The 24,307-nt window shown below is 62.9% G+C and overlaps 1 protein-coding gene across 2 annotated transcripts; it reads right to left on the bottom strand.

The window, feature by feature from the left end:
• Positions 1-591: 591 nt before the first annotated feature.
• TRAF2 (TNF receptor associated factor 2) lies at positions 592-16,408 on the bottom strand. Of its 2 annotated transcripts, none has more exons than XM_061434208.1 (11): positions 16,351-16,408; positions 10,869-11,084; positions 10,442-10,520; positions 10,195-10,293; positions 6,349-6,510; positions 6,138-6,212; positions 4,867-4,941; positions 3,270-3,596; positions 2,671-2,848; positions 2,141-2,289; positions 592-1,756 (listed from the first exon to the last, which is right to left on the bottom strand). In XM_061434208.1, the coding sequence occupies exons 2-11, from the start codon at positions 11,054-11,056 to the stop codon at positions 1,538-1,540; spliced, it is 1,551 nt and encodes a 516-aa protein (XP_061290192.1). In that variant the 5' UTR covers positions 11,057-11,084; positions 16,351-16,408; the 3' UTR covers positions 592-1,537. The 2 variants fall into 2 exon arrangements, with proteins under 2 accessions (XP_061290192.1, XP_061290193.1); XM_061434209.1 differs by lacking the exon at positions 16,351-16,408 and adding an exon at positions 16,164-16,270.
• Between the last annotated feature and the right edge of the window lie 7,899 nt (positions 16,409-24,307).

Below are 24,307 nucleotides of genomic sequence, written 5' to 3'. Positions count from 1 at the left end.
GCCGCTCTGCGTGTCCACTCCAGGCATGCTGGATTGAGCCCAGCCTAACGCCTCCCTCTAACTAATCTCTGTAAAGGCTGCCATTCCAAACGAGGTCGCATTCTAAGAAGCACCGAGAAACAGTACGTGGTAGCTTTTGGGGGACACAGTTCACCCCATGACGAGTATCAGCCACAAATCTGGTACATACAGGACGCTCCCCTCCCTGACCACAGCAGCACAGACAGGCACGGGATTCCAGGCGCTTCCTCCAGCCAGGAGGGATCCTGCCGAAGCTGTGAGCCTGTGCGCAGGGCTGGATGGGATGCAGGGCAGCAGGGACGCCCGGCCAGCCCCGGAGACGGGCGCGGGCAGGTGTGTGCCTGTGGGAGTGGAGTGGGGAGGCGACAGACTGGGGGGCTGGCGTTTACACCCCCACCGTGCTTAGCACGCCAGGCTCTCCACCCTGGGGCAGGGGACCCAGTGCACACATGTCACGCGTGGGAGACCAGACACAGAGACAGAAATCACACACACAGCAGAGGACCCGATCCACAAGGGCAGCGCCTTGGCCAGCTGAGGCGGCACGAGGGGAAGGAAGCAGGACTCCGCTTTTCTGCAACGCCTTTTTAATTAAAATATGTAATTCAAAACGTGTACATGGTTAACTCTGGGCACGGAGTTTATATCTCTCCGTGCTTTGCTGCTGATTAACAACTCAGACCAGAGACGTGAGTGGCAGTGCTGAGCGTGTCCCGGGCTCTCTGAGGACCTGGCCCTCGAGTCTCCCAGGCGCAGTCACGAGCACAGCTGGGTGTGGACAGCCAGCGGCCAGGACCTGCGCCTGGCCGGGGGCCCCAAGGCTGAGGCCCCGACAGGGCCCACCAGCTGCACCCCGTGCTCAGGCCGCCCGGGCTCTGCCGCTGTCAAGGGGACCCCCAGGGTGGGCGAGGCTGCTCCTGGGGCGACACCACATCAGGCCCCCACTGAAGACAAAGCCACTGACACTTTTCAGGCCCGGGGCCCTGCTCTCCACGGCAGCTCCTGGTGAGACCTGAGGGAGGGAAGCCGCCCAACAAGCAGTCTCCCAGGAGAACAGCCGATTTCCCTGAGGTCCGCGGTGTCCAGGAGCCACGGGACACTCAGGGAGACGGCCAGGGTCACTGCCCCCAGGGCCGGAGCCAGGACAGCACTCAGCACAGAGAGCTGAGGGTTTGCTAACACCTCCCCGCACGGACGGGGAAGCTGACGTGTCTCTTGGCAGGGCTGGGCCCCCCACACACCCTGCAGGGCTGGGGACACGGGGCACCCCCCGCGTGCAGCCTGTCAGGCTGGCCCAGCAGGGCTCTCCTCCGAGCGGCAGCCAGGCCCGAGGCCGACCCTCCTCTCCCGGGCTCCTAGCCGCGGCCGCCCTGCTGTGGGCTGAGGGCTCCAGGGCCGTGGGGCGCACCCGCCAGGGACACACAGCCCCGCAGCCCGGCCCCGCTCAGGACGGGCACTTCAGGACTGAGCTCAGCAGGCGTGCAGCCAGCACAGGGCCGCGCTGCGTGAGAGGCGGCTAGAGCCCGGTCAGGTCCACGATGGCCTTGATGAAGATGGCGTCGTCACGCACGTACGAGTTCTTGGCCTCCATCTTGGAGACAGGGCAGAAAAGCGGGCAGCCGCTGGCGATGTTCATGTCGCCGACCGGCCTCTGGAAGGAGGACGAGGTCACGTCGGGCCTGAAGGCGTCGATCACGTGCTCCCGGTTGTTCTGGTCCAGCAGCATCAGGGTCACCTGGGGGGACAGCGCCCGGGGGCCACAGGCAATCACGGCTCCGCGGGCGGCTGGGCGTGTCCCTCTGGGCCCGGCCCGGCCTGTCTGCTGACAGAGGCCCAAGGCTGGTGCCGATGCGTGGCCCTCGGGCCTTCTCTCTGAGGACAGTCTTCTCACGGGCATTTTCTCAGCAGGAGCTCCCAGCTGCCCCGGCCCAGGAGCAGCGCCCCCCGGGGAGAAGCGCGACCCTGCCCTGCACTCGGGGACGCCACATCCTCCTCGAGGGCCACGGGGCTGTGCGTCCCCTCACTTCCGTCCTCACCTAGACCCACACCTGGGTGCCCGGCTCAGCCCGGCTGCCCGCCGCCCTGGCACACAAGCTCTCTGAGGCAGCCCTGCACGCACCTTCTGGTTGAAGGGCCAGCGCAGGAGGGCGTCGTGCGGGCCACGCATCAGCACGAAGAAGAGGGACAGGTGCGTGCCGCGCCCCGTGCCGTCCCCGTTGAGGTAGGCGCGCAGGCACATCTTGTAGCCGCACCTGCTGGTGTAGAAGGCTGCGGGGCGGGGGGTGAGCTCAGGCCGGCCGTGCGGCTCCCCCACAGCGCCTGCCACTCAGCCCGGGCTCGAGGAGGGGTCAGCCACCGACACAGACACACACAGAGCGTGGAGAAACGGGGCCTGAACGTGAGCCCATGTTGGCTCTGCTGCCGGCCGGGAGGCTCAGGCTGGGTCAACGCGCAGCTCGCAGGGCTCTGGGCAGAGGGCCAAGGCCAGCCACCCCCGGTCTGGACGAGCCTCCCGTCCAACGAGGAGCGGAGGGCTGAGCACTGGACACAGCAGGGGCGGCCGTGTTAGAGTGAGGGGGGTGAGGAGCAGGGAGCAGGCCTGCGGCAGACCTCAGCCCGGGGCAGGGGCGGGAAAGCCCCCAAGAGCACCTGGGGAGAAGATGGCGGGCGTGCGGCCGGCCACGGCTTCCTGGCGCTTCCTGGAGAAGTCCGAGATCTTCCAGATGAACACGCCGTCAAAGGTGGACGCCTCCATCTCGAGGACCTTCTGCTCCAGGTCGGCCATGGCCAGGTCCTTCAGGCCGATGCTCCTCTCCAGCTGCTGCACCTGGGGTGCGGGGCTGTGAGGACGGGCCTCCACCAGGCCTTCGGAGACCAACTTGCGTCCAGCACACACGAGCTTGTGCCAGACCTCCGTGCCTGTCCCCATCTCCAGGAGGATGCCCCTCGCCCAGCGCCTTAGCCTTCCTGGCTCAGCTGCTCGCAGGTGGGCTCCATGCCCCTGAGACCCCCACCCCAGGAGGAAACGCGCGTGGGTCCACACAAGCAGCAAGCACACCCCCCGTGGCCACCTCTGCCCCCATCGGAGGAGGGGATCAGAGGAGCTCTGCTCAGGCCCTGGTGGAGCAGGGAGCCTGCTGGACACCCAAGCGCCACCCTCCATCCCTGGCTCGGACACCCCGCGGCCCCTGGCCCCTGTCTGAGGAGGCCTGGGCACTGTGGGCACACGCCCTGCCCTCAGCACGGACCTTGTTGCTCAGGGCCTCGATCCTGTCTTGGTCCAGCCGGTGCTGCCGGCCGCAGGCCTCAGCCGTCACGGCCACCCGCTCCACCTCCCGGTTCAGCACACAGACGATGTTCTCGAAGGTGGCTGTCTTCCGCTCCAGGGCCTCGCACCTCTGCAGCAGCTCCGCCACCCTGGAGGGTGTGCCGGCCTCCAAGGCGCCCTCGCCTGGCCTGAGGAGCAGGCGGCTGTCCCCCGGGGGCCGCCCAGCCTCCAGCAGGACGCCCAGCAGCAGGGCCAGGTGCTCCTGGAGCCGCTGCGCCTCGTGCTCCGGCTGCTGCTCGCTCTCCACCTGCCGGGGCGACAGCACTCAGCCCCGCAGGCCCCGGGTGCAGACCTTAGCAGGCGCCAGTGCCCGAGCGCGTGGTGGCAGGAGGGTGAGTCCTGACACTGAGCGGCAGCGCGGTACCACCCACCCCCACCTTGGGACACAGACCTCCCCATGGGCCGCCCCCGCGTGTGAGCCGCGGGAGGAGCCATCAAAGACACTGCCACACGGCAGGGGGTGGGGGTAAAATTCACCTTCAGGTAGTCCCCCCGCACAGATCTGACTTTGCAGCCACGTCCCTTGCAAAGCTCCACAGCAAGTGTGGAGGGTCAAAAGGGCCGAGAAAGTCTAGAGCACAGATAAAGGGACGCAGCTGCAGGGGAGGCCTCGTGCCCGGGAACCTGGGGCGCTTGACGTGGGGGCTGCGCCGAGGCTGCTGCTGGAGCCACGAGGTCAACAGGACGGGACCCTCCATAGGCTGAGAAGAGGCCCTTCATGCCCTGGGCCCCTCTGCTGGCCGCTAACAGCCCTTGGGCCCATGTGGGAAATAACCAGCGCTGCAATGCCCAGAAGCAGGAGGGCACACACAGACCGAGGGATGGAGGGGGCCCCACCCCCATTCAACCTCAGAAAATCAGGGCAGGTGCTGAGACCCAGCGACGCCAAGTCACCAGGTACCAGCGGCGCCAGCAGGCCGCGCCCGCCGAGTGCAGAGGGCTGGGGTGCCCATCTCTACGGGCCAGGCCTGCACATGCCCAGCCCTCGGGGACACAGAACCAGTGAGAGAGGAGGGCCAGGGCCACACGCACAGGGAGCCGCCCAGAAGCTGGCAGGAGCGGCCACAGAGAGGAGGTGGGTTCAAGGTCCAGAGAAAGTTGGCGTGTTGGAGGACAGCTGGGCCAGTGGCTGGACTGAGATCACACAGCAGGGCCACGCAGGCCACAGAAGTGAGGTGGGGAGGGCTAGGGGCCGTCTGGGAAGAACAGAAGCTGGGCTGGAGACTGGACGTGACGAGAGACAGGAGGCAGGTCCAGGATGACCATGGGGCTTTTGGCCAGAATAGCCAGGTGAAGCGAGGTGAGCGGATGGGCAGGGGGCGTGGCCAGCCCTCGGGGGGCGCAACATGCTGGGCATCCTTTCCACTGGGTGGTCAAGGCTAGGCACTGGGGATCACTGGGAGGACAATGGACAGAGCCAGACACCCGTGGGCCGGGCTGGAGTGAGAGTGGAGACGTGTCCAGAAGGGTCTCTGCTTGAGAACGAGGACCCGGGCCACCTGAAGACCCGGACTCACCATCTCGGGGCAGCCAACAGCGTGGAATCGGCACGGGACTCGGCATCTGCCACACGCCCGGACGTGGTCCTGAAACTGACGGGCCTGGAGTCAACACGGCTCCGCCTCTGCTCTGGCCACTCACCCCTGCGGCCCCGACCAGATCAAAGTCCGAGCAAAGGTCCCTGGACCCACCCCACCGGCTTCTGCACACTCAGGCCAGACAAGGCCCAGCAAGGTGCTCCCAAAGCTGCAGTGCACACTCGTGCACAGCACGCTCACACTCACACGCATACATGCAAACTCAGCCATGTGTGTGCTTGAAGCCAGCACAGGCTGAGGACATCTCAGATCATTCGCGGAGCCTCTATTCCCCGCACAGGCCTCCGAGTCCCAGAAAGCAGCCCTGCCGTCTCCCCCCTACGGCTGGTCTATGGCCCCGGGGCTCTAAGGCCAGCGGTGAGTTAGCGGGAGTCGCTCAGTTGTGTCTGACCTTCTGTGACCCCATGGACTGTAGCCCGCCAGGCTTCCCTGTCCATGAGATTCTCCAGGCAAGAATACTGGAGTGGGATGCCATGCCTTCCTCCAGGGATCAAACTACACCCCAATATAAAAAAAAGCTGGGGGGGATGCTGGTGAAACTCAAGGCAGAAAAGCTCTTGGCCATGTTCACACGCCGAGCATCGCCACCTGAAACCAGCCGGGACACAGTCCTCACCGCTTGCGCGGCCAGGCCTGAGGGCCCAAGGCTGGCAGGGCGGGGCGGGACGGGCCCCCTCCCGGCCTGGGAGGGACCCGAGCCCCAGGCGCCCAGAAAGCACCCACCGCCCAGTCCTCACCCTGGAGCACCGTGACGGCTCAACACAGCCACAAACGAGTTCTCTCTACAGAGCGACCCCAGACACTCAAAGGAAAAGAAGACAGACGGACTCTGTCAGACGCACCACAGCTGCCTCCCCAAAAACAGGCCACAGGGCTCTCATCCTCCCCCAAGAGCTGGAGGGCTGGAGAGACAGCCGGCCACACAGGTCAGATCCCCACACAGCCAGCAGGGACGTGAGAGGGGCCTGTGAGACCACGTGCTGCAGGAGCAGACGAGAGCTGCTGCCCACCCCGCCCCGCCCCGCCCTCAGAGACAGAGACCCCCAGCAAACTGGGAGCCCTGACACAGCGTGGAACACCCAAGCGCCAGGTCCCCGCCCACGCGGGCCAAGGGCGCAGACACCGGGCAGTGCCTTGGGGGGTGGGGGGGCGGGAGAGACATGGAGCCCACTCTGGCCCAGAGCACCCACCTTCTCACGGGCGATCTTCTTCTTGCCGCAGCCGTCGCACGTCAAGGGGAACTTGGGGCAGATCTGGTGGTGCGCCTGCAAGGGGCACGGCGGCCGTCAGGGCCCTGGCCCGGCATGCGGGGGGCATCCACAGGCTCGGGGCCGGCCCGTCTGGACGCCAGGAGGCCAAGGGAGGAAGACGCAGGCCCGCATGCCGCCCCGGCGCACTCACCTTCATGTCGGCAGGGGAGCAGGGCGCCCTGCAGTGCCGGCAGCTGAGGCTCCGCTCCGGGCACTGGTGCTCCAGGTGGTGCTCCTTCTCGCCCAGGCGCACGAGGCCTTTGCACGCCGGGCACTCGGTCAGCATGAACGGGCACTGTCCTTCGTGGCAGCTCTGGCAACAGAGGGAGCGGGTGTCAGCGGGGCAGTGGCGGGATTCTGGCCGCGTCCAGGCCACAGGACCCCCACGCTCACTCCGGCGCCCCTGCTCCAGGGCAGAGATCAGGACCCGGGTCCAGCCAGCGGAGCCCCACCTTCTGGACACAGAGGGGACGGTGAGGGGGGCACGGAGGCAGAGGGACAGGCTCTCAGAGGACGAAAGACAGAGGAGAGCCACCCCGGCCCAGGCGACAGCCAGACGGAGGCCCTCCCCTCACCCTCCTGGAGCCGAGGCCATGGGTGATGTGGCCGGGGACGCGGGGTCCCAGCCTGGGGCTCCGAACGATCAGCCAGGCCCAGGCTGTCCCAGGAGAGGCGACGACGTGGGTGGCTGTGCCGCGGCCGTGAGAGCCAGGCCTGCCGGGCACTGGGGTGGCCACGGGGTGAGAGAGGAGGCGGAGGCAGCTGGAGCGGAGAGAAAGGGTGGGCCGGGAAATGGGCGGGGTGGTGGGCGCAGGGGACAGGCGGAGACCAGGAGAGCCGTCAGGAAGCCTGGCCGGAAAGGGCGCAGGAAGAGGCAGTAAGCAGAACACAGGACGTGACGCTTTGTGTGCGGTGCTTTTATAAAAACTGCAGTCAAATCCATATCATGTGAACATGACCACTCGTAGGAGCACAGCTAGGCGCCAAGCACACCACCCCACGGGGCCAGAGCCTCTGTGGAGATGCAGGCTGGGCCCCCACCAAGCGGGGGCCGCTCAGGGCTGCAGGGCCGATCTGCAGGGCTGGATGCCCCAGAGGTCAGCCACAGTGACCCTGAAGGAGGAGGAGCCTGTCTCGGGCCGTCTCCACGCGGCCCACAGTCCAGGACGGCGGGCACACGGCCTCCACCTTGCGCGGCAGGCTTGGCTGCGGGGAAAGCAGAACCCCAGGAGCACCCTGGAGGCTCGGCACAGGGAGGCCCTCCAGGCAGCCGGGGAGCCCCCAGGACCCCAGCTCCACGCCGCCCCAGGGGTGCGCATCAGATGGGATGCAGCCCCCAGGCAGCCCCACATGGCGGGGGGGGGGGGGCAGGGGGGGGGCCGGGCGTCAGGGACGCTGCTGCGGAGGCCGGGCCCCAGGACACAGACGGGCCGCGCAGCGGGTGGGCAGGACAATACCGGATGCAGGGAGCAGAGCGGAGGGACCCTGCCCCAGGGCTGCCGCTCCGTGGACAGCGCCTCAAACACTGCCCTGCAGGTATGCCCAGGGGGCACGTCCCTGAACCCCCAGGGCACCCGCAACTCCCCAGAGGGTTCTGGTCTGACCGCACTGAGCGCAGGGCAAACCACCACACGGAGGCCGAGGGGAGCCTGAGACACCACAGCTCCTGAAGCACAAACAAGGGGCACCTGGGTTTGATCAAAGCAAAGGAAATGCCGGAGGCTGGGCACGGGGCAGCTTGACCAAGCCTGGAGAGGAAGGCCCGCCTGGTCGAGCCTGGCCCCACTCCACGGCGGCCGCCCCCAGGCTCAGGGTCCCGTTCAGGGGCCGGGCTGGCTCCGTCAGCTCCCACTCCTCTCGGACAGCACGGAGAAATCAACAAACACGCCGTCAGCCAGAGTTCAAACCAAATGCTCAGGTGTTTCAACTCTGGACGCCCCGGCAGGGCCCAGCACCCCCGCTGTGCGCCCCCTTCAGCTGCGACGGCCCCATAGCCTGGCCCCCCCAGGTCCGCCCGGACCCTCCTCTGAAGCCCGAGGTCCTCTCTCCCTGCTGTTCCCTCTGCCGTTCCCTGCCTCTCCCTTCCAGAGAGCAGCCCCCAGCCGCCCCCACCTGCATTGGCAGGCGCTCTACCACCTTCTGACTGAACTGGAACATTATCTCACTGGGTTCTTAGAAAACGCTAGACATCACTGCAAGGGAAAAGCTTATTCAAAGGCTACACAGGATTTTCCCCATCTTTCCACACTCTCCGGAGCTCAGCTGCAGCCCCAGCATTTCCCAGCACGGCCCCAGTTCTGAGCAACCCAGAGGGCAGATGTCTTGGCGCGGGGCAGAGGGCGGGGCCGCCACGCAGCAAGGTGGCTGCCTGCACACCGAGGCGGGCCTCGCCGGCTGTGGCCTCTCGAGCCAGTGACAGGTTAAGCTAACTGCACCGAGGGCTGCACTCAAGAGACCAGGCGGGCCCGCCTCCCACATGACCACCCCCTTGGGGACTTTCCTGAGCTCCCAGGCCCAGCCAGGGACTTTCCAGCCCGCGTGCCTGCAGGGTTGGCGGGCCCACGGCTGGCTGTGGTCCCAGGCTCTCAGCCAGAGGTCCTCGAAGCTGCCCTCGCACTGCCAGCCGGACGCAGAAGCCCCCGAGGACTCGGGAGCTGGGGTTACTCCACCTGTCCCCAGGGACCTTTGGTCCCCTCAAAAAGCATCACAGCATCCCACCCCCCCCGCCCCTGCAGGGAGACCCTGCCCCAAGGCCTCCTCTCTGGACAGCCCCGGGCAGCAACAGCGCAGGCCCGTCCACAGACGGGACCCGTCCGTGCCCCTGCCCCATGGTGGCCCATGGAGTCCTGCTCCCGGAAGGGGCGCAGAAAGGCCTGTGCGTCCAGGCCCGGTGCCTAATCAGAGCAGAGCATACGTGCTGTCCATCTGCCCACAGGCTCCTCCACAGACGTGGACAAGCTGTTCTGGCAAAATGCAGACCCCGAGAGCCCGAAGCCCACGATGTTGAGTTGGGCAAGAAAACAGGCAGCACCGCTGGGCAGGGCCCAGGCTGGGACAGGAAGAGGGGGTCTGCGGGCACCCAGGGTCCCACTCCAGAGCCGACGGGCCCCGCCCTCAGGCAGAAACTCAGGACAGCCTGGACTTGCCCCCCGGCTGGGAGACTGCTCTGTGGTCTGGGCAGCCCTGGGCAGAGAACAGGTGCCCTGCAGACAGCCCTGCGGCCTCGCCAGGGGGCTGTGCGGGCATCGAGGCCTCCTCCGGGGCCCATCCTGGGGCCCCCCCGCCCCGACACACGAGCCCCAGCCCCTCAGGCTGGGCCTGGCCACCCTGCCCTGTCGCGCTCCCCTCCCTCAGACCCCGCGTCAAGGACCCCATGGCTGAGAGGGGCCTTGGTGTAACAGCCCAAGGCCCCTCCCCCTGCAGCCTGGGGCGGGCTCCCCTGTTCTCAAGACTAGGCCTAGCCCGGGGTGTGACCCGCCACAGTGTGGGCACCGCGTCCTCCGCGGGGAGCACCCGACCACTGGGAAGTGCTGCGGGCACCGCTTGTGCGGGCGCCCCGCAGAGGAGAGCCTCCAGGAAGAGCACTGGCCCGGCTCCCAAGGAGGCAGCGGGGTGGTAGGCCCAGCTGCCAGGGTGTGGCTGGCACAGAGGTTCCCCAACCTGCCAGACGGGCCCACAAGAGACGCACCCGGCCACTGCCCTTGTCGCTGGCACCTTGTCAAGACGCCTTCCTGTGACCCCAGGACTGACAAGTGGGCCACTCCTGCATCCTCCAGCGTGAACATGCTCAGCGAGGAGACACCACCACCCCAGCAGCGAGAAAGCTGACTTCTCACCTGCGTGGTGCTCCGGCCGCACCCGGGCCCCGCTCATGCTGCTGCTCCCTGCCCCCCGGCCACCCCAGGAGCATGCACACATGGTGAGCTCCCCAGCCCCGGGCGCGCAGCTCCGTGCGGCCACCCAAGTGGCGGCTGCTCTCCTCCGTGGAGGCCCCTACCTCGTAGTCCTTCAGGGTCCCCTTCCAGGAGCAGCCCTCGCTGGGGCAGACGGCCGGCAGGCTCTCCACCTCCCTGCGGGCAGCATTGTCCGGGAACGCCTGGGGAGACAGCGGCCCTCGGGTGAGCCCCCCACCACCCACCCCAGGCCCGGAGCCGAGGCTCGGGAAGGGCCGCCTCTCCTATGCAGCTGCTGCCCCCAGGCTCCCTTTCGTGACGCGGCCAGCGCAGCGCCTACAGCTCACTCACCGAGCTGCTCTCCAGGATTGAGACGCCCTCCTCGTAAATGCCCTCGTGCACGCAGGCGGCGCAGCTCTGGGGCCCGGAGCTGGAGGGGGGAGCGGCCCTGTGAGCCTGCTGCCGATGGCGAGCAGCCCCTGCCAGCCACCAGACCCACCCCATGGCCCTGGCGCTTTCACGGCCACCAAGTAGGGCGGCCAGCAGGCACAGGGCAGTGTGTGCCAGCGCACCCCACAGACGGACACGGGGACCGGGGACCACTGTCCTGAGGACCAGCCACCGCCCCCGCCTCCCAGCCCCTCGGGGACACAGGCGCCCGGCGCAAAAGGGCTGTGAGCCTGCGACTCTGTCAGACTGTGCGGTTCCCACTAAAGACACGGAGGAGCGGGAAGACTGGCCCGAGGAGACGACCGCCTCGCCCCCACCACGGGCCCACCTCAGGATGCTGCTCAGGCAGAAGGAGCAGTAGCGATGGCCACACTGAGCCTGGAAGGGTCTGCGCAGCACGTTCTTGCAGGCCGAGCACAGGTACTTGTCCTCTAGCTTGGTCCCCAGGAGAGTCTTGGAGAAGCCGGGCTGCAGTAGGTCCAGGGAGCCGGGAGGGGTCACGCTGGCTGCAGCCATGAGCGCCGCAGCCCACCAAGCCCACGCCCTAAGGGAGAGCACAGCGCATCAGGGTGGGTCCGGGGACGCGCGGCCACCAGGGGCCGAGGCCGCTGGGCTGTGGGGGTCCAGCCTGAGAGGCGGGACGCTGGTCTCGTACACGCGGGGGTCGAGGCTGAGGCAGCGGGCACCCCCCACTGCGGGGTGGCCCCTCTCCCAGGCCAGCCGGCCCAGCCCACGTCCGACGGAGACCGCAGCCCTCAACTCTTGGGGCTGGCATCTCCTCGAGGTGGCGATCGTGGAGTGCTCGGGAAACACTGGACAGCGTTCACAGTCGCCTGCAGGGGGCCCCCGGGCAGCCAGGTGCCGCCGCGCTGACCCCAGCCCCAAGACAGCCGGTCTCCCTCGGCAGCTTTCCACCCAAATGCGGCTGGCTGGCCACACCTCCTGTGGCACGCTGAGCCCATTCCATTAATCCACAGACTGTTACTCCTGTTGGACGCTGAAGAACCACACAACGGTCTCTTTTTTGAGCAATAAAGAGGGAAAAAGCCCCAATACATTGCAGGCCTCGACGTCCCCCTCAGCAGTCACAGCTCCCTGGCCCAGAGCGAGGGCGCCCTGGGAGGTCTCAGTGCTTAAAGCCTTAAATGTTTCACTCCATCACATCTATAGATGCACTTTAACTCTTAATCCTAACGGAGGGAAGAGGAAATGGCAACCCACTCCAGTATTCTTGCCTGGAAAAATCCACGGAGGAGCTTGGCGGGCTGCAGCCCACGGGTCCCCTGACTGAGCACATGTGCGTGAGGGTGGGGGGACATGGGTGGGTAGCCATAAACTGGTAGAACTAACAAAAAAAAAGGATCATAACAGGGACACCACAGAGGCTCTAAACTCGTGCCCAAACCCCACCCGAACCGCACGCTGCTGCAGCCGCCCGCCCAGACACCTGCGGCCCCTTCGGCCCCTCCGGGCTGCACTGCACCCTCCCGCACTGCAGGCGGGTGGCCGGCCACCTTTGAACTCAGGGTGACAGATGTGAGGGGTCAAGTGTCAGGAACCTCCAACCAGGAACCAAACCCTTCCTGGGCCTCCGAGCCTCCAGTTTATTTTCCAAGTCCTCACTTCTCTCGGGCAAGGTGGTAAAGAGCAAGGAGTGCCCCGCGCGCCCAGCCCTGCCTCACACCAGCTCACACCCAAACACGCTCCAGACAGGGGCACGCTGACTCGACACCACAGAGGGACATTCTGCTAAACGGCGCTTCTACTAGACACCAAAAATTACTTATAGAATAATTCCAGTTACAGGGACTTGGAGGACAGGCAAAGCTAACAGGAGACGAAGGAGCTGGGGGGCGGCTGCCCGGGGGCGATTCTGAGGCAGCAGGCGCGGGGGCTTCTCCCTGCCGGCAGCACCCAGACCCCCCAGGGCTTCCTGAGCGATGGGGCCGGATGGCCCCTCTACCACCACCCCCATCTCCTGGGGGTGAGGGGAACTAGAGGTGACTTACTGATGATTTATCAAGCGCACCTTCACAGTGGAGCCCTCTAGAAAACTCTAAACCAGGGAGTTTGGAGAGCTTCTAGTTGGACACGGGAAATGCACGGAGTGGGTCTGGCTGCCCTCCCCACCCCTGTACCTGGCCCTTGGTGTCTCTCCCAGCAGGCCGACACTTGAGATTCTCTGAGTTTTCCGAGCTCTGTTAGCAAATCATTGACCCCAAGGAGGGGTCATGAAAACCCTCAATTTACAGTCAGTGGGTCTGAAGTACAGGAGGCCTCGCCCACCCACTGCCATCGGAGGTGGGGTGGGGGCAGCCCTGTGGGGCCAAGCCCTGAATGTGAGGGGCCTGTGCTGACTCCAGGCGGCCAGGACACCGGTTGGTGTCCATCGAGAAACGGAGGGCTTCCCTGGTGGCTCAGTGGTGAAGAACCGGCCTGTCAATGCAGGAGACACGGATTCTGTACAAATATTTCATTTTAAAAATAAAGAGACGGAGCTTGTATTCCCAGAAAATCCAAAAAAGATGGTGAAAGCCCTAATTACGGCACACACACGCACCTTCATCCAGAACAACCCTGCTTCATAGCGCTAACAATGGAGGGCAACCTTAGAAGTGGGCTTTAACACAAAAGAAGTCCCCAGGTGGGCTGCAGCCCCCAGGAGGGTGGAGGCGCCTGGCACCTACTGCTCCTTGCCATCTCCTTCACTGCAGGCCTCCTTCGCAAGCCCAGGTCCCACCTGTGTGCAGAGCGGGAGGACCCGTGGAAAGGGCCATCCCTGCGGGAGATCGCCCAGACCCCGGCTGAGCCCGAGGCCACTGGGCAGCTGGGCCCCACCGTCCTCGCCCGCTGCATGGGTGTCAGTGAGTTATCTCAGAAGGCTGAGCTGCTGCCCAAACCAGCGTCACATCAAGAGTCGAACAGGCGGCTGCTGGGGGGCCACCTGTCGCCAGCAGACACACGGGTTCAACTCAAAAGCCTCCCTCTGGGATGCCCCAATGCAGGGACTGAACTCCCCCAAACCCACGCTCCCGACAGCCGCCCCTGCTGCTTGCAGTGCTTGGGCTCCCACCCCCCAGGGCTGAGCTGCCTGCACAGCAGACCTCCCGCGGCCACAGTCAAGGCCTGGCATCTGCGTGTGGTGCGCAGCGCGGCCCCAGGACCAGAGCCCCAGTGAGCAGCACCGTTCACACGGCGTCCACCTCCTTCAAGCTCGACGCGATGCCACGTGATCGGGTACCAACTCAGCACCCAGCAACTGCTGACACGAGAGCGCAGGAGGACATGCTGCGCCCGCCCTTCTCGCAGCACCCGCTCGCAGCTACTCGTGCTGTCAAGCCCCCTGCCCTGCCAGACTCTGGTCAAGCAGCAGCCGTCACGGGCGCAGCTGTCCCCGGCTCCTGCTAAGCCCACCGCCAGGTCCACCGGGAGCCCGCTTGGCGTCCACTGACCAAGCTGGCACATCCTGCCCCCATGAGTCCAGCAATGTTCAGACTGAGAAAGCCCACTTGCAGAAATGAAGACCCAACAATCCCTGCCCCCCCAAAAAAAACCAGCATCCAGAACCTGACCACAATGCTACCGCTGGGCCAGGCCACCGTCCACCGCGATGTGACGTACCGCAGGGCCGCCCCAGGCCCTTAAACACGTGACGGGGACCCGGCTCCTCCCTCAGACCCCCAGGCTGCCCAAGCAGGCTCTCGGAGTCCCAGAGAGCCCTCACCTGCTCCCTTGGCACAAGGGCATCACGGGCCTAGAGGCAGGGAGGAGTGGCCCGGGCATGTGCAGGGGGTTATGACTGCCCTCCCTGCTTCCCAGGCTCCCGCTGGTCACCAACTCCCATGCCTGGGTCCGGCCCTTCCTCTGTGCTGCCCCCCCCACACACTAGCCCAGCCATGCCCTACCCCGTTCCAAAGCAGGGCACCCCAATCCTGGAACCCGCACCACATCACCCCTGCTACTCACCTCCTACCCCCACCACTGCTGTGCATTCACCTCCTAAACCACAGCCAGTCCACAAGAACACCTGCCCCAAACCCCTCTCCACCACCTGCGGGCCTGCCCTGCTGCTCAGAGCCAGGCTTCTGTGGAGCCTGCCTCGGTCCCTCTCCCGAGACACAGCCCCTCCACGGAACAGTGACACACCTGCCCCCTGGACCCATCTCCCGGAAGGGCAGTCCTAGCACCCTTCGTGACGGGGCATCGAGCCCAAGCCTGGACTCGGGGACGGACGGGATGTGTGCACCCCGCTCCACGTGACCTGTGGGGCCTGCAGGTCACTTTTTTCTGAGTTTTCTTCTCTTGACCTTCCTCCCCTTGCCTGTGTGTGTGCCATCCTGCCATGGAAACCCACCTGCCAGGCTGTGCCGAGTCCACACTGGTGCGCTGACCATGCTGGCAGGTAGGCTGGCCTTTCCCACTGCTAAGAGGGGCCCACACCTGACTCAAGTCAAAAGGTCTATTCTTCCCCCCCAAAATACTGTCCTCAGCACCTAGTGATGGCTATAACTTCTCCGCTCCAGCCCCAGCTCACAAGCACTGTTGAAACAGCCCCTTCCTTCAGTTCCCCAGAGTGACCGAGTCAGTGATGCACACATGTGACCTTCACCTCATCCTGCCGTGCGCCACGCAGGGTGCTGGGCACGCTGAGTGGCACCACCACCACCAGTACAGCCGACAGACCGGGGTCACAGGGCACCACGCAGCCTGGGACAGCAGAGGTCTGGGACGCAGGCAGGGGGATGCCCGAAGGGCCCGTGGTGCAGCCTGGGTGTCTCAGGAGGTGCCCACGCAGCTGTCCCCCGCAACAGGACCGGAGCGCACGGGGGCTCGGCTCCCAGCGCGGCCTTCGCGGGCTGCAGCCTCAGGGGGGCGGGGCTTCGGTCCCCGGAGGGCAGGCTGAGGTGGGAGCTGGGCCAGGCTGGGGGCTGGAATCAGAGAGTCAGACGCCCAAATGTGTGAAGAGGCTCCTGCCCCCCAGAAAAGGCTTTACAAAAGCACTTCTTAGGAGTTTGAAATTCAAGCAATGAGGAGTTTTACGATATGCAAACTACACCGCAATAAAGCTGTTAAAAAATACAGAAACAACTCAAGCCACACTTCTGGGCAGGCTGGGACCTCCACCTAAAGCCAGAGACTGAGCAGCAAAGGCTGTCGCCGGCCCCACCGCCGGGGACATGTGGCCCCTGAGTCACGCAGGGCCAGGCGCGAGGCCCGGCACGCCCCCTGCCCTGCCAGACTCTGATCCGCCGAACGGCGGCCGGCGCGGGCGCAGCTGTCCCCGGCTCCCGCTGTGCCCGCCGCCGGGTCCACCGGGAGCCCGCTCGGCGTCCACCGAACCCGAGGCCCCACACACGCGGCAGAGCAGCGTCCCCGGGCTCCGCCCGCCCCGACACCTGCCTCCGCTCTGGACCCCGCATCCGCCCCGGGGCCCGGGGTCACCGTCGGGCAAGGCCAAAGCGCAGCGGGGCCGGGGCAGGCGGAGGAGCTCGCGGCGGCCCCGAGGTCTGGGAGCCCGTCCGCACCCCAAGCGGGGCCGCGGCCGCAGCTGGCGGGCGGCTCGAGGCGCGGGGGCCCCACCGGACCCGGGCCCGCCCCCGCGGACGCCCCGCCGTTCGCGAACCTTCCTGAGTGGGGCCCGCTCCGACTTTCAGTTTCCGGCCCCGAGAAATCCCCTCAGGCGCGCGCGCCGCGGCGTCCGCGCTTCCCGCCGGGCCTCCCGGGTCCGCGCGCCCCGCCACCCCGCGTCCCCGCCCCTAGACCCCGACCCTCGACCCCACCACGACCCCGACCCCGACGTCAGGACTCACCAACGGTCGCCTCGCGCCCGGAACTGCCTGCCAGCCAGCCGCTGCGGGTGCCGCCGACCCGCCCCCTAGCCCGCCTGACGGACTGCTGTGGGGGCCTACCAGAGGCGCCCAGGAAGCCATAGCGAGCACCTATTGGCTAGATTTCTCCCCGCCCCCTCATTAGGGCCCCCGCCCACCTGACGGACTGACACAAAAGCCTACCAAGGGCCTGCAGAGAGCCACGGGGGGCCCGATTGGCCGGCCCTGTCCCCACCCCTCCCGCCTCCTGACGGACTGACACTGGAGCCTACCAGAAGCGCGCAGGGAGCTTCAGCGGGCACCGATTGGGCGGGGCTGCCGCGCCTTGGATACTTAAGTCTCCCGAGGGCTCTGTCCTGGAAGGACTCCGCGGCTCCTTATGCCGGTGGTAGCTGTTCATTCTCGGAGGGTCAACTCCAGGCCCAGGGTCCCGGCGCAGAGCTGAGCCCGAGAGTGGGTTACATTCATGAGAAAAAGTACAAACGGACCCCGCCTATCTAAAGGGTGCTTGTACTTAGTCGCTCAGTCGTGTCCGACTCTGCGACCCCATGGAGTGAAGCCCACAAGGCTCCTCTGTCCATGGGGATTCTCCAGGCAAGAATATTGGAGTGGGTTGCCATGCCCTCCTCCTCCTTCCTGTCTAAAGGGTAGGAAGACCTAAAGGGAGGTCTCCTTTGCAAGTAGTGAAATGTTCTATATCAAGTAGCGGCGATGGTTGCCCGACCTTGCAAAAGTACAGATGACACTGAAATGTAAGCTTGAAAGTGGTTTAAATGGTGAGTTTTCCATTATGTGAATTTTACCACCAAACAAAACCAAATATACATGCCTTTGGCATGCAAACACACAAGTGGAAACATTTAGAAATGAGGCTGCAGTCTTGACCAGAACAAAAGGACCGCGCCGGGAGGGGCAGGGCACTGCCTCTGCGTGTGGGACCCCAGGACAAGCGTTTCTTATCTGCTGAAGGAGGGTGGGGAGGATTCGGATTCTCTCCCGTGGGACACGGCTTTCTAAATACCTGAGAACAGTCTCTTCTGACACCAGCTCGGGGGAAAGGGGATGGCTCTCCCCATCTTGCAGGAAGGGACGGGCAAGATTCCTTTGGCAGGTCGCACAGAACACTGGGCACCCCTGTTTCAGGGGAGCATCAGAAGCCAAGCAAAGTGCTTAAGGACGGAGTGAACGAAACCAGGCAGGCTGTGAAGCCACGTAATGTAAATTATCCACTCGGCATCCAGAAGTACTCTTGTCACACTGCATAAATCATGACTTGGCGTCGGAATTCCCCAGTCCCAAACACCACAGCCCTGCATGCAGCAGCGAGGCCACCCTGCGTCCAGCACGAGTTTTGTGAACCTCAAGGCTGAGTTTGCCACTTCCCTGGTGGCTCAGACAGTGAAGAATCTGCCTGCAATGTGGGGGACCTGGGTTCAATCCCCGGGTTGAGAAGGTGCCCTGGAAGAAGGCATAGCAACCCATGCCAGTTTTCTCGCCTGGAGAATCCCATGGACAGAGGAGCCTGGCAGTCTACAGTCCATGGGGTTGCAGAGAGTCGGACAGGACTGAGTGGCTAACACTTGCCTTGAGCATCCCTGCCCCACCGTCCCCTCCTGTGGGTTCCGTGAGCCTTTCTCTCAAGGCTCATGACTCATGGAGCTCTCAGGGGTAAGGAGGTCTCTTCTCCTGGGGTCTGGGGGGCCGAGGCTGTCCCATGAGGTTCCCCATAGCAGCACCCCTCTTTCTTCAGGGTAAAATCTGGGAGTCGCTCACCTGCCTCTGCAGTGCGTCCCCAGGGAGGCTCAGACCTCACTCCCCCTTCCAGCATTGGGACAGCGAAGGTGCTGGGCTCAGGGCCCCATCAGCCCACCCTGCCTCCCGAGGAGGTTTCCTGGGCGAAAGTCCTGCTTCCCCAGAAGGTGGCTGCCTGCAGCCCTTGGCAGTGACAGAGCTGAGCTAATCTTGAAGGTCCTAGAGAGGCTTCCAGCATGAGAATGCTTTCATATCTTTCAGACTGCCAGTTCAGAGGGTCTCCTTGCATACACTGATCAATACATAGAGTGTGCGTGTGTGTGTGTGTGTGTGTGTGTGTGTGTATATGCGTGTGCGTGTGTGTGGTTCTGGCAGCAGGTCCTGGAGAGACCGGGGAGACGGAGCCTTGGCAGGGAGGGGCTGCTGACGGAGACGCGGCCAGCCCACACCCGCCACCAGCTCAGAAGGTGACATCTAGGTCCTGGCAGGCTGGGAAGAGATGACTCACTCTGGTCGTCCAGCAACGCAGGGGATTCCCATGCAGGTTCCTTCCTGCCAAAAAGAAAGCAAAACTCAGTCTCTGAGGCAGCCTTCCGGGAGGTGACTGGGACAGCCCCAGTGGACCCTGCCGGGGCCTGCATCATCTGCCTGCTCCCTTGAGGGCTGTGGCCTGGGGCCTCTGTCCCTCACCTCGGTGCCCCCAGAGAGATGTGGGCCCGGCTACAGACCCGGGTCGAAGCTGCTGTGGCTCCTGGCTTTTCTCAGCTCTCCCAAGCAGGCAGGACAGGCCCCATCTGCCGTTCACTGGGCCTGCAGACCCCTGGGGACGGTGCGACCGCCACCTCCTACTCTGCCCGAGGCCCCCTCCCTGGCCCCTGGCGCCTGCTCAGCCGCCTGGGGTCTTCTCTCCCAGGCCCTCATCAGCGCCCCAGGACACTCCCTAATGCCCAGGGCACCTCTGCTCCTCACTGGCACGGCCGGTCTCCTTGGACACCTCACCTCCTGTCCTTTACGCCCAGGCTTCTGGGAGAACAGCACTCAGCCCTGAGGCAGGCGGGTCAACATAGGCCCCCACTTGGGACCCTGGATGTGGGCTGCCCCCCTGTGCCTGAAGCTGTCCCCAGAGCAGAGCCCGGAGCTGGTAGAGCCAGCCTCCTGACACAACCCACTCCCTGTCCTGAGAGCTGAGCCCTGAAGGTCACCCCGGGGCTGCAGCTTCTGAAAGGAGCCAGTTTCACTCTCACTGTGTAGTCACCTGATGGAGGGGGTTCCAGAAAGGCCAGCCTCCAGTCCTGCCCAGAATTCCCCTGCCCCAGCGCTAGCCACAAGGGGCTCCCCCGCTCCCCCGCCTGGAAGCGCACTGCCCACGCTGTCCCTCCTCCAAAAAAGGAGAAAGAAGGGGGTGGTGAGGTCCGGCAGCTGACTTCACAGCAGCCAGTCACGCCCACTGACGCCCAGGTGCAGAAGAGGTGCAAGGAGGTGACAATGTGTGCAGCGTCCTCCGTAAGCCGAGGTGGGAGAGAAGGGTCTCCATGGCCGTTTGTATTTTGTATTCTCTGTAGACTTGGGAAGGATGCAGGAGGAAGTAATTGACATGGTGGGAGGTGGGGAGGGGCCAGTTTCTCTGAACACCTACTGTTTTTAAACCACTTCATGGTACCACCTATTCAAAAACATTTGGTTTTAAACAACAGAAGAGCATTTTGGAAGCTCCGGAAAACACATAAAATTGCCAAGAAGGCAAAGATCACCCCCAATTCCCCCACTTAGAGACAAGCTCTGCCCAGATTCTTAGAAAATGGACCCCACCCCACATGCAGAACTGCAGACCTGGGAGACAAGCTCACGTGCAGAATCACAGGTGCCAGGGCTGCCCTGACCACCCACAGCCTCCCGACACCAGGCCAACCTGGCCCCAGGGTCTTTGCGCCAGCTCACAGGTGGCGGGGAAGAGCTGCCTTCCCCCCGCCAGGCGCTGGACACAGCCCAGGCCCGCTAGTGTCTCAAGATAGAGAAGGTCTCTCTCCTGGTTGCCCTGTGTTAAGTGGGCCTCTCCCCCACCCCTGGTGGGACTAGCCTCCTGTGCGCCTGTCCTCCCCCAGATGTGGATCTTTGGAGGGCAGCGGCCCCTTCGGGCTCATTGGGGAGCAGCGGTCGGTCCGCGCGCGCCTCCTGCCGGCCTCATCCGGAACTGCGGCCCTTGCCCCTTGACGCCGGCGGGACCTCCCGCCTAGGACCCGCACTTGCTTGCTACCTGGGCGGAACTCGCTCCACTGCCTCACTTCGAACCCGGAAACCCTAAGATGGCTCTGCTCACGCTAAGACCCACCAGCTCCGTGTCGGAGAGGCTACGGCTGGCCCGTGGGGATCTCCCAGGACCCCTCCGCAGCAGACATTTCCCGCCCCACCATGGCCACCCTCCTCCATGGGGCTCCCTCCTGTCCAGGACCCAGCAGTCTACAGCCCAGCTGGGACCTGTGACCCTGGTTCTGCCAGCTGTCCACCACCCCTCCTAGCTTCCACTGAACCCAGGCCCATCCCTGGCAGCGCCACCCTCTCCTGCTGGGCCCTCTCCTCCCCTGACCACCTGCAGAGGCCTGTACCTGGCTCAGTCTAGGTGGGGCTACGTTCTGCAGCTGAAAGAGGTGGCCGCCAGGGCTCTGGAGAAGCTGCTGGGCTCCTCCACTCCTGGTCCAGCCACTCGGCCCCCAGAGACCACAGCCCACCCTCTCCTCCCACACACCTGGCCTTTGCAGTCCCCACTGGGGATGCCCAATGGATCTTTCAGCTCCCCGTCTCCGGAGGACCGAGAGTTCAGTAATGACAGTGGCCTGAAAAGAAGAGCTAGTGGTGGGAACGCCGTCTTGCTGAACTTCATGCACACAGTCATGTAAAAAGTGAAAAGTAAGTACACTCAATAAACAGTACAGGAAAGGGGAAAGTGATGGGTCAAAACTTTCTTTATATGAATGTGTTTTCTCAAAAAAGAGGGGAATGCACATTCCAACACGTCCATTGTTCACAGTAATAAAGAACATCATGGATCAGTTTCTGTTTTCAAGTCTTAGTATCTGCAAATTTGACAACGCTTTCGTCACAATCAACCTTTTCCATCTTGTTATATTCAACAGACAATCCAGCCACATTTGTCCATCCACTCTCACTCAGAGGTGACCAAAGAATGCCCTTTATGAACCTTAACAAACTTACAGTAATTTTCTTTCACTTCTCCAGTATTTTTGCCTGGAGAGAAGAGCCTGCCAGGCTACAGTCCATGGGGTCACAAGAGTAGGACATGACTTAGCCGCTGCCAGCCAAAGCTGGAGGTGGGACTGGGCTGTAGGAGAAGCCCTTGTGCCTGCCATGGACACCAATTACCCCAGAGAGGAAGGTGCCTCTACTTACTATCAGGCAGGAGGAAGGAAGCTGCCCTGGGCACCCTCAACCACCCCCACAGCCCAGCCAATGAAAACAGGGGCCCAGCCAATGGGAAGCCTCCACTAGAATCCTACTTCCTCCAGTCACTTTTCTGGTCATCACAGCCCCTGCCAGCTCCCCCCTTCCCCTATAAAAGCAAGTTCTCCTCCATGTTGTTCTCTGGATTTGCCTATGGTGGGTCACACTTCTAACACCCTGAATTGCAACTCCTCGGCTTTTCCACATAGTCTCTCTTTTGCTGATAACATAATTACTAAAGTGGACAGTGACAACCTGTTTGAAACTTGGCTGAGTAACGTCAGTGCCTCTGAGCTAGTGAAGGAATTCACAGATTCCATCACTCGTGTGGGAGCTTTATGTACACATGTCCCCTGCGTGCACCTTCACATGTGGAAGTCTGGGGAATGGCTGCTATGCTCGGGCAGCCTCCTGTCGTGATAGTTGGAGAAGACAGGACAGTGTGCCCTGCTACATTCACTGTCCTGTTCTCCCTGCGTAATGGAAGAGAAGCCTCACATGGATCGGTCCCATTAAACCTCTGTAACGGCCTTAAGTGAGAACTTTGCAGGAGGCGTTAAGAGTTTCTGGCTTTGCCTCTGTAGGAAGACCCTTCCTCCCATGGACGGGAGTGAGCGCCAGCGAACCTGTGATCACCTGCTTGCTGAGCGAGCAGGTGTCTGCAATAGCAAACGCCTCTTCCTTCGATGGTTAAAGGCCTCTGGGGAAGTAGAGACCCAATGACAGAAAATTAAAGAGCAGGCACGTTGGCTATAGCACCGTCATCTGATAACCAGCTGTCTTTTTCGTTTATTTGGCTGGATTCCTGCAGTTCTGGGCTCCTGATGTGGAACCGTCTTGCAAATTGGGTTTATTGTATGCTTCTTTAAAAAATACTTCATCTCTGTGTGGTGGTGCTGGGTCTCTGCTGCTGAGCGCGGGGTTTCTCTAGTTGCCGTGAGCAGGGCTGCTCTCGGTTGTGGCGCCCGGGCTTCTCACTGCATTGGCTCCTCTCACTGCTGAGCACAGGCCCGAGGGCTTCAGGAGCTGCAGCACCCGGGCTGAGCAGTTGCGGTGCACGGGCTTTAGTTGCTCTGTGGCACGTAGAATCTTCCCAGACCAGGAATTGAACCCGTGTCCCCTGCACTGGCAGGCAGATTCTTATCCACTGTGCCACCAAGGGTGTCCCTATTATGTGGTTTTTAATTCTGCTCAATATACTCGAGTTCTGCATCTATTGTTTGTTGAAACTTTATAAAAAATGACACTTCTAATAAGACGATGGCTTCCCTGATAGCTCAGTTGGTAAAGAATTCACCTGCAATGCAGGAGACCACGGTTTGATTCCTGGGTTGGGAAGATCTGTTGGAGAAGGGAAAGGCTACCCACTCCAGTATTCTGGCCTGGAGAATTCCACGGACAGTCCATGGGGTCGCAAAGAGTCGGACACAACTGAGTGACTTTCACTTTTGACACGATGATGCTAGCTTAGCACTTTGAGATAATTCCTAGTGCTTATAGCCTTGGCTAAGCATGGACTTGTAAAAGGAGTGCTGAGAGCTCTCCCTACGGTGCTCTTCCTCACTCAGATGCCATCTGCCTCATTTGTTTACTTTTCCTCCAAAATGGGAAGTGATGTGGGGCTTCCTTGGTGACTCAGTTGGTAAAGAACCCACCTGTAATGCAGGAGGCTGCCTGAAATACAGGAGATCCGGGTCCAATCCCTGGGTTGGGAAATTCCCCTGGAGAAGGAAATGGCAACCCACTCCAGTATTCTTGCCTGGAAAATCCCATGGACAGAGGAGCCTGGCGGGTGACAGTCCATCATGAAAGTCAGGCACAGCTGTGACTCGACCACGACCGACATGGGAGGGACGTGCCAACCAGGGAAGGTCCTTGGCACTGAGGGACAGAACACCACTATACAGAGATCCTCCTCTTTTTAGTTTTAACATTTCTTGATTTGACTACACCAGGTGTTAGTCGCATCGTGAGAACTCTTAGCTGCGGCACGTGGGATCCAGTTCCCTAACCAGGGATTGAACCCGAGCTCCCTGCATTAGAAGAATGGAGTCTCAGCCACTGGAGCACCAGGGAGGTCCTCTCATCTTTTTTTAAGTTAATTTCTTCGGCTGTGCTGGGTCTTAGTTGAGGCTTCCCTCACCAGAGACCCAACCCGGGCACTTTGTACTGGTAACTCAGAGTCTCAGGCACTGGATGACCAGGGAAGTCCCGAGATCCCAACTCTTGATCACTGATACTTTGACAAAAGATCTTCATGAAAGGGGGAAATGTGGAATTAATTACAGAAACCACACCTGCAGGAGGCTTCAGGCTGGGGGAAGCGCTCACCCCCACCAGGTGCGTCAGTTACTCTAAACAGGAAGAGATCTCTATCTCCCACTGGGGAGGCGCCTCTACTCAGCATCAGGCGGGAGGAAGGAGACTTCTGTTGGCCCCCTACCCCACGCACAGCTCAGTCTGTCAGAGATTTCAGCAGTCCAGCCAATGGGAAGCCTCCACTGGACCCCCAGCGCCCCCTGACTGCCCCTTTTCCCCATGAGAGTGAGTTCCTCCCATGCTCTCCATCTGCCTGTGGTCCGCCACAGTGGTGTCTACACGCGTATTAGAATTCCTGTTGTGGAGCATAAGCCTACAGGAACACTGCTAACAGAGCACATCTATGCTAAGCCAGGAGCGCCACCCAAACCAAGGTCAACATTAACTTTGATCTAACAGGTTAAAGCAACGT

The sequence above is a fragment of the Bos javanicus genome, chromosome 11, assembly GCF_032452875.1.
Source record: "Bos javanicus breed banteng chromosome 11, ARS-OSU_banteng_1.0, whole genome shotgun sequence".
Classification (NCBI taxonomy): Eukaryota; Metazoa; Chordata; class Mammalia; order Artiodactyla; family Bovidae; genus Bos; species Bos javanicus.
Note: the sequence above shows the minus strand (reverse complement) of the source record. Positions and strands in the feature narration are given on the sequence as shown.

Coding starts and splice junctions, on each gene's coding strand:
- TRAF2 (XM_061434208.1), bottom strand. CDS start 11,056: ATGGCTGCAGCCAGCGTGACCCCTCCCGGCTCCCTGGACCTACTGCAG. Junction 2,290..2,670: donor GCCCGCCATCTTCTCCCCAG/GTGCTCTTGGGG, acceptor CCCGCCCCGCAG/CCTTCTACACCAGCAGGTGC. Junction 1,757..2,140: donor GCTGGCCCTTCAACCAGAAG/GTGCGTGCAGGG, acceptor CTGTCCCCCCAG/GTGACCCTGATGCTGCTGGA.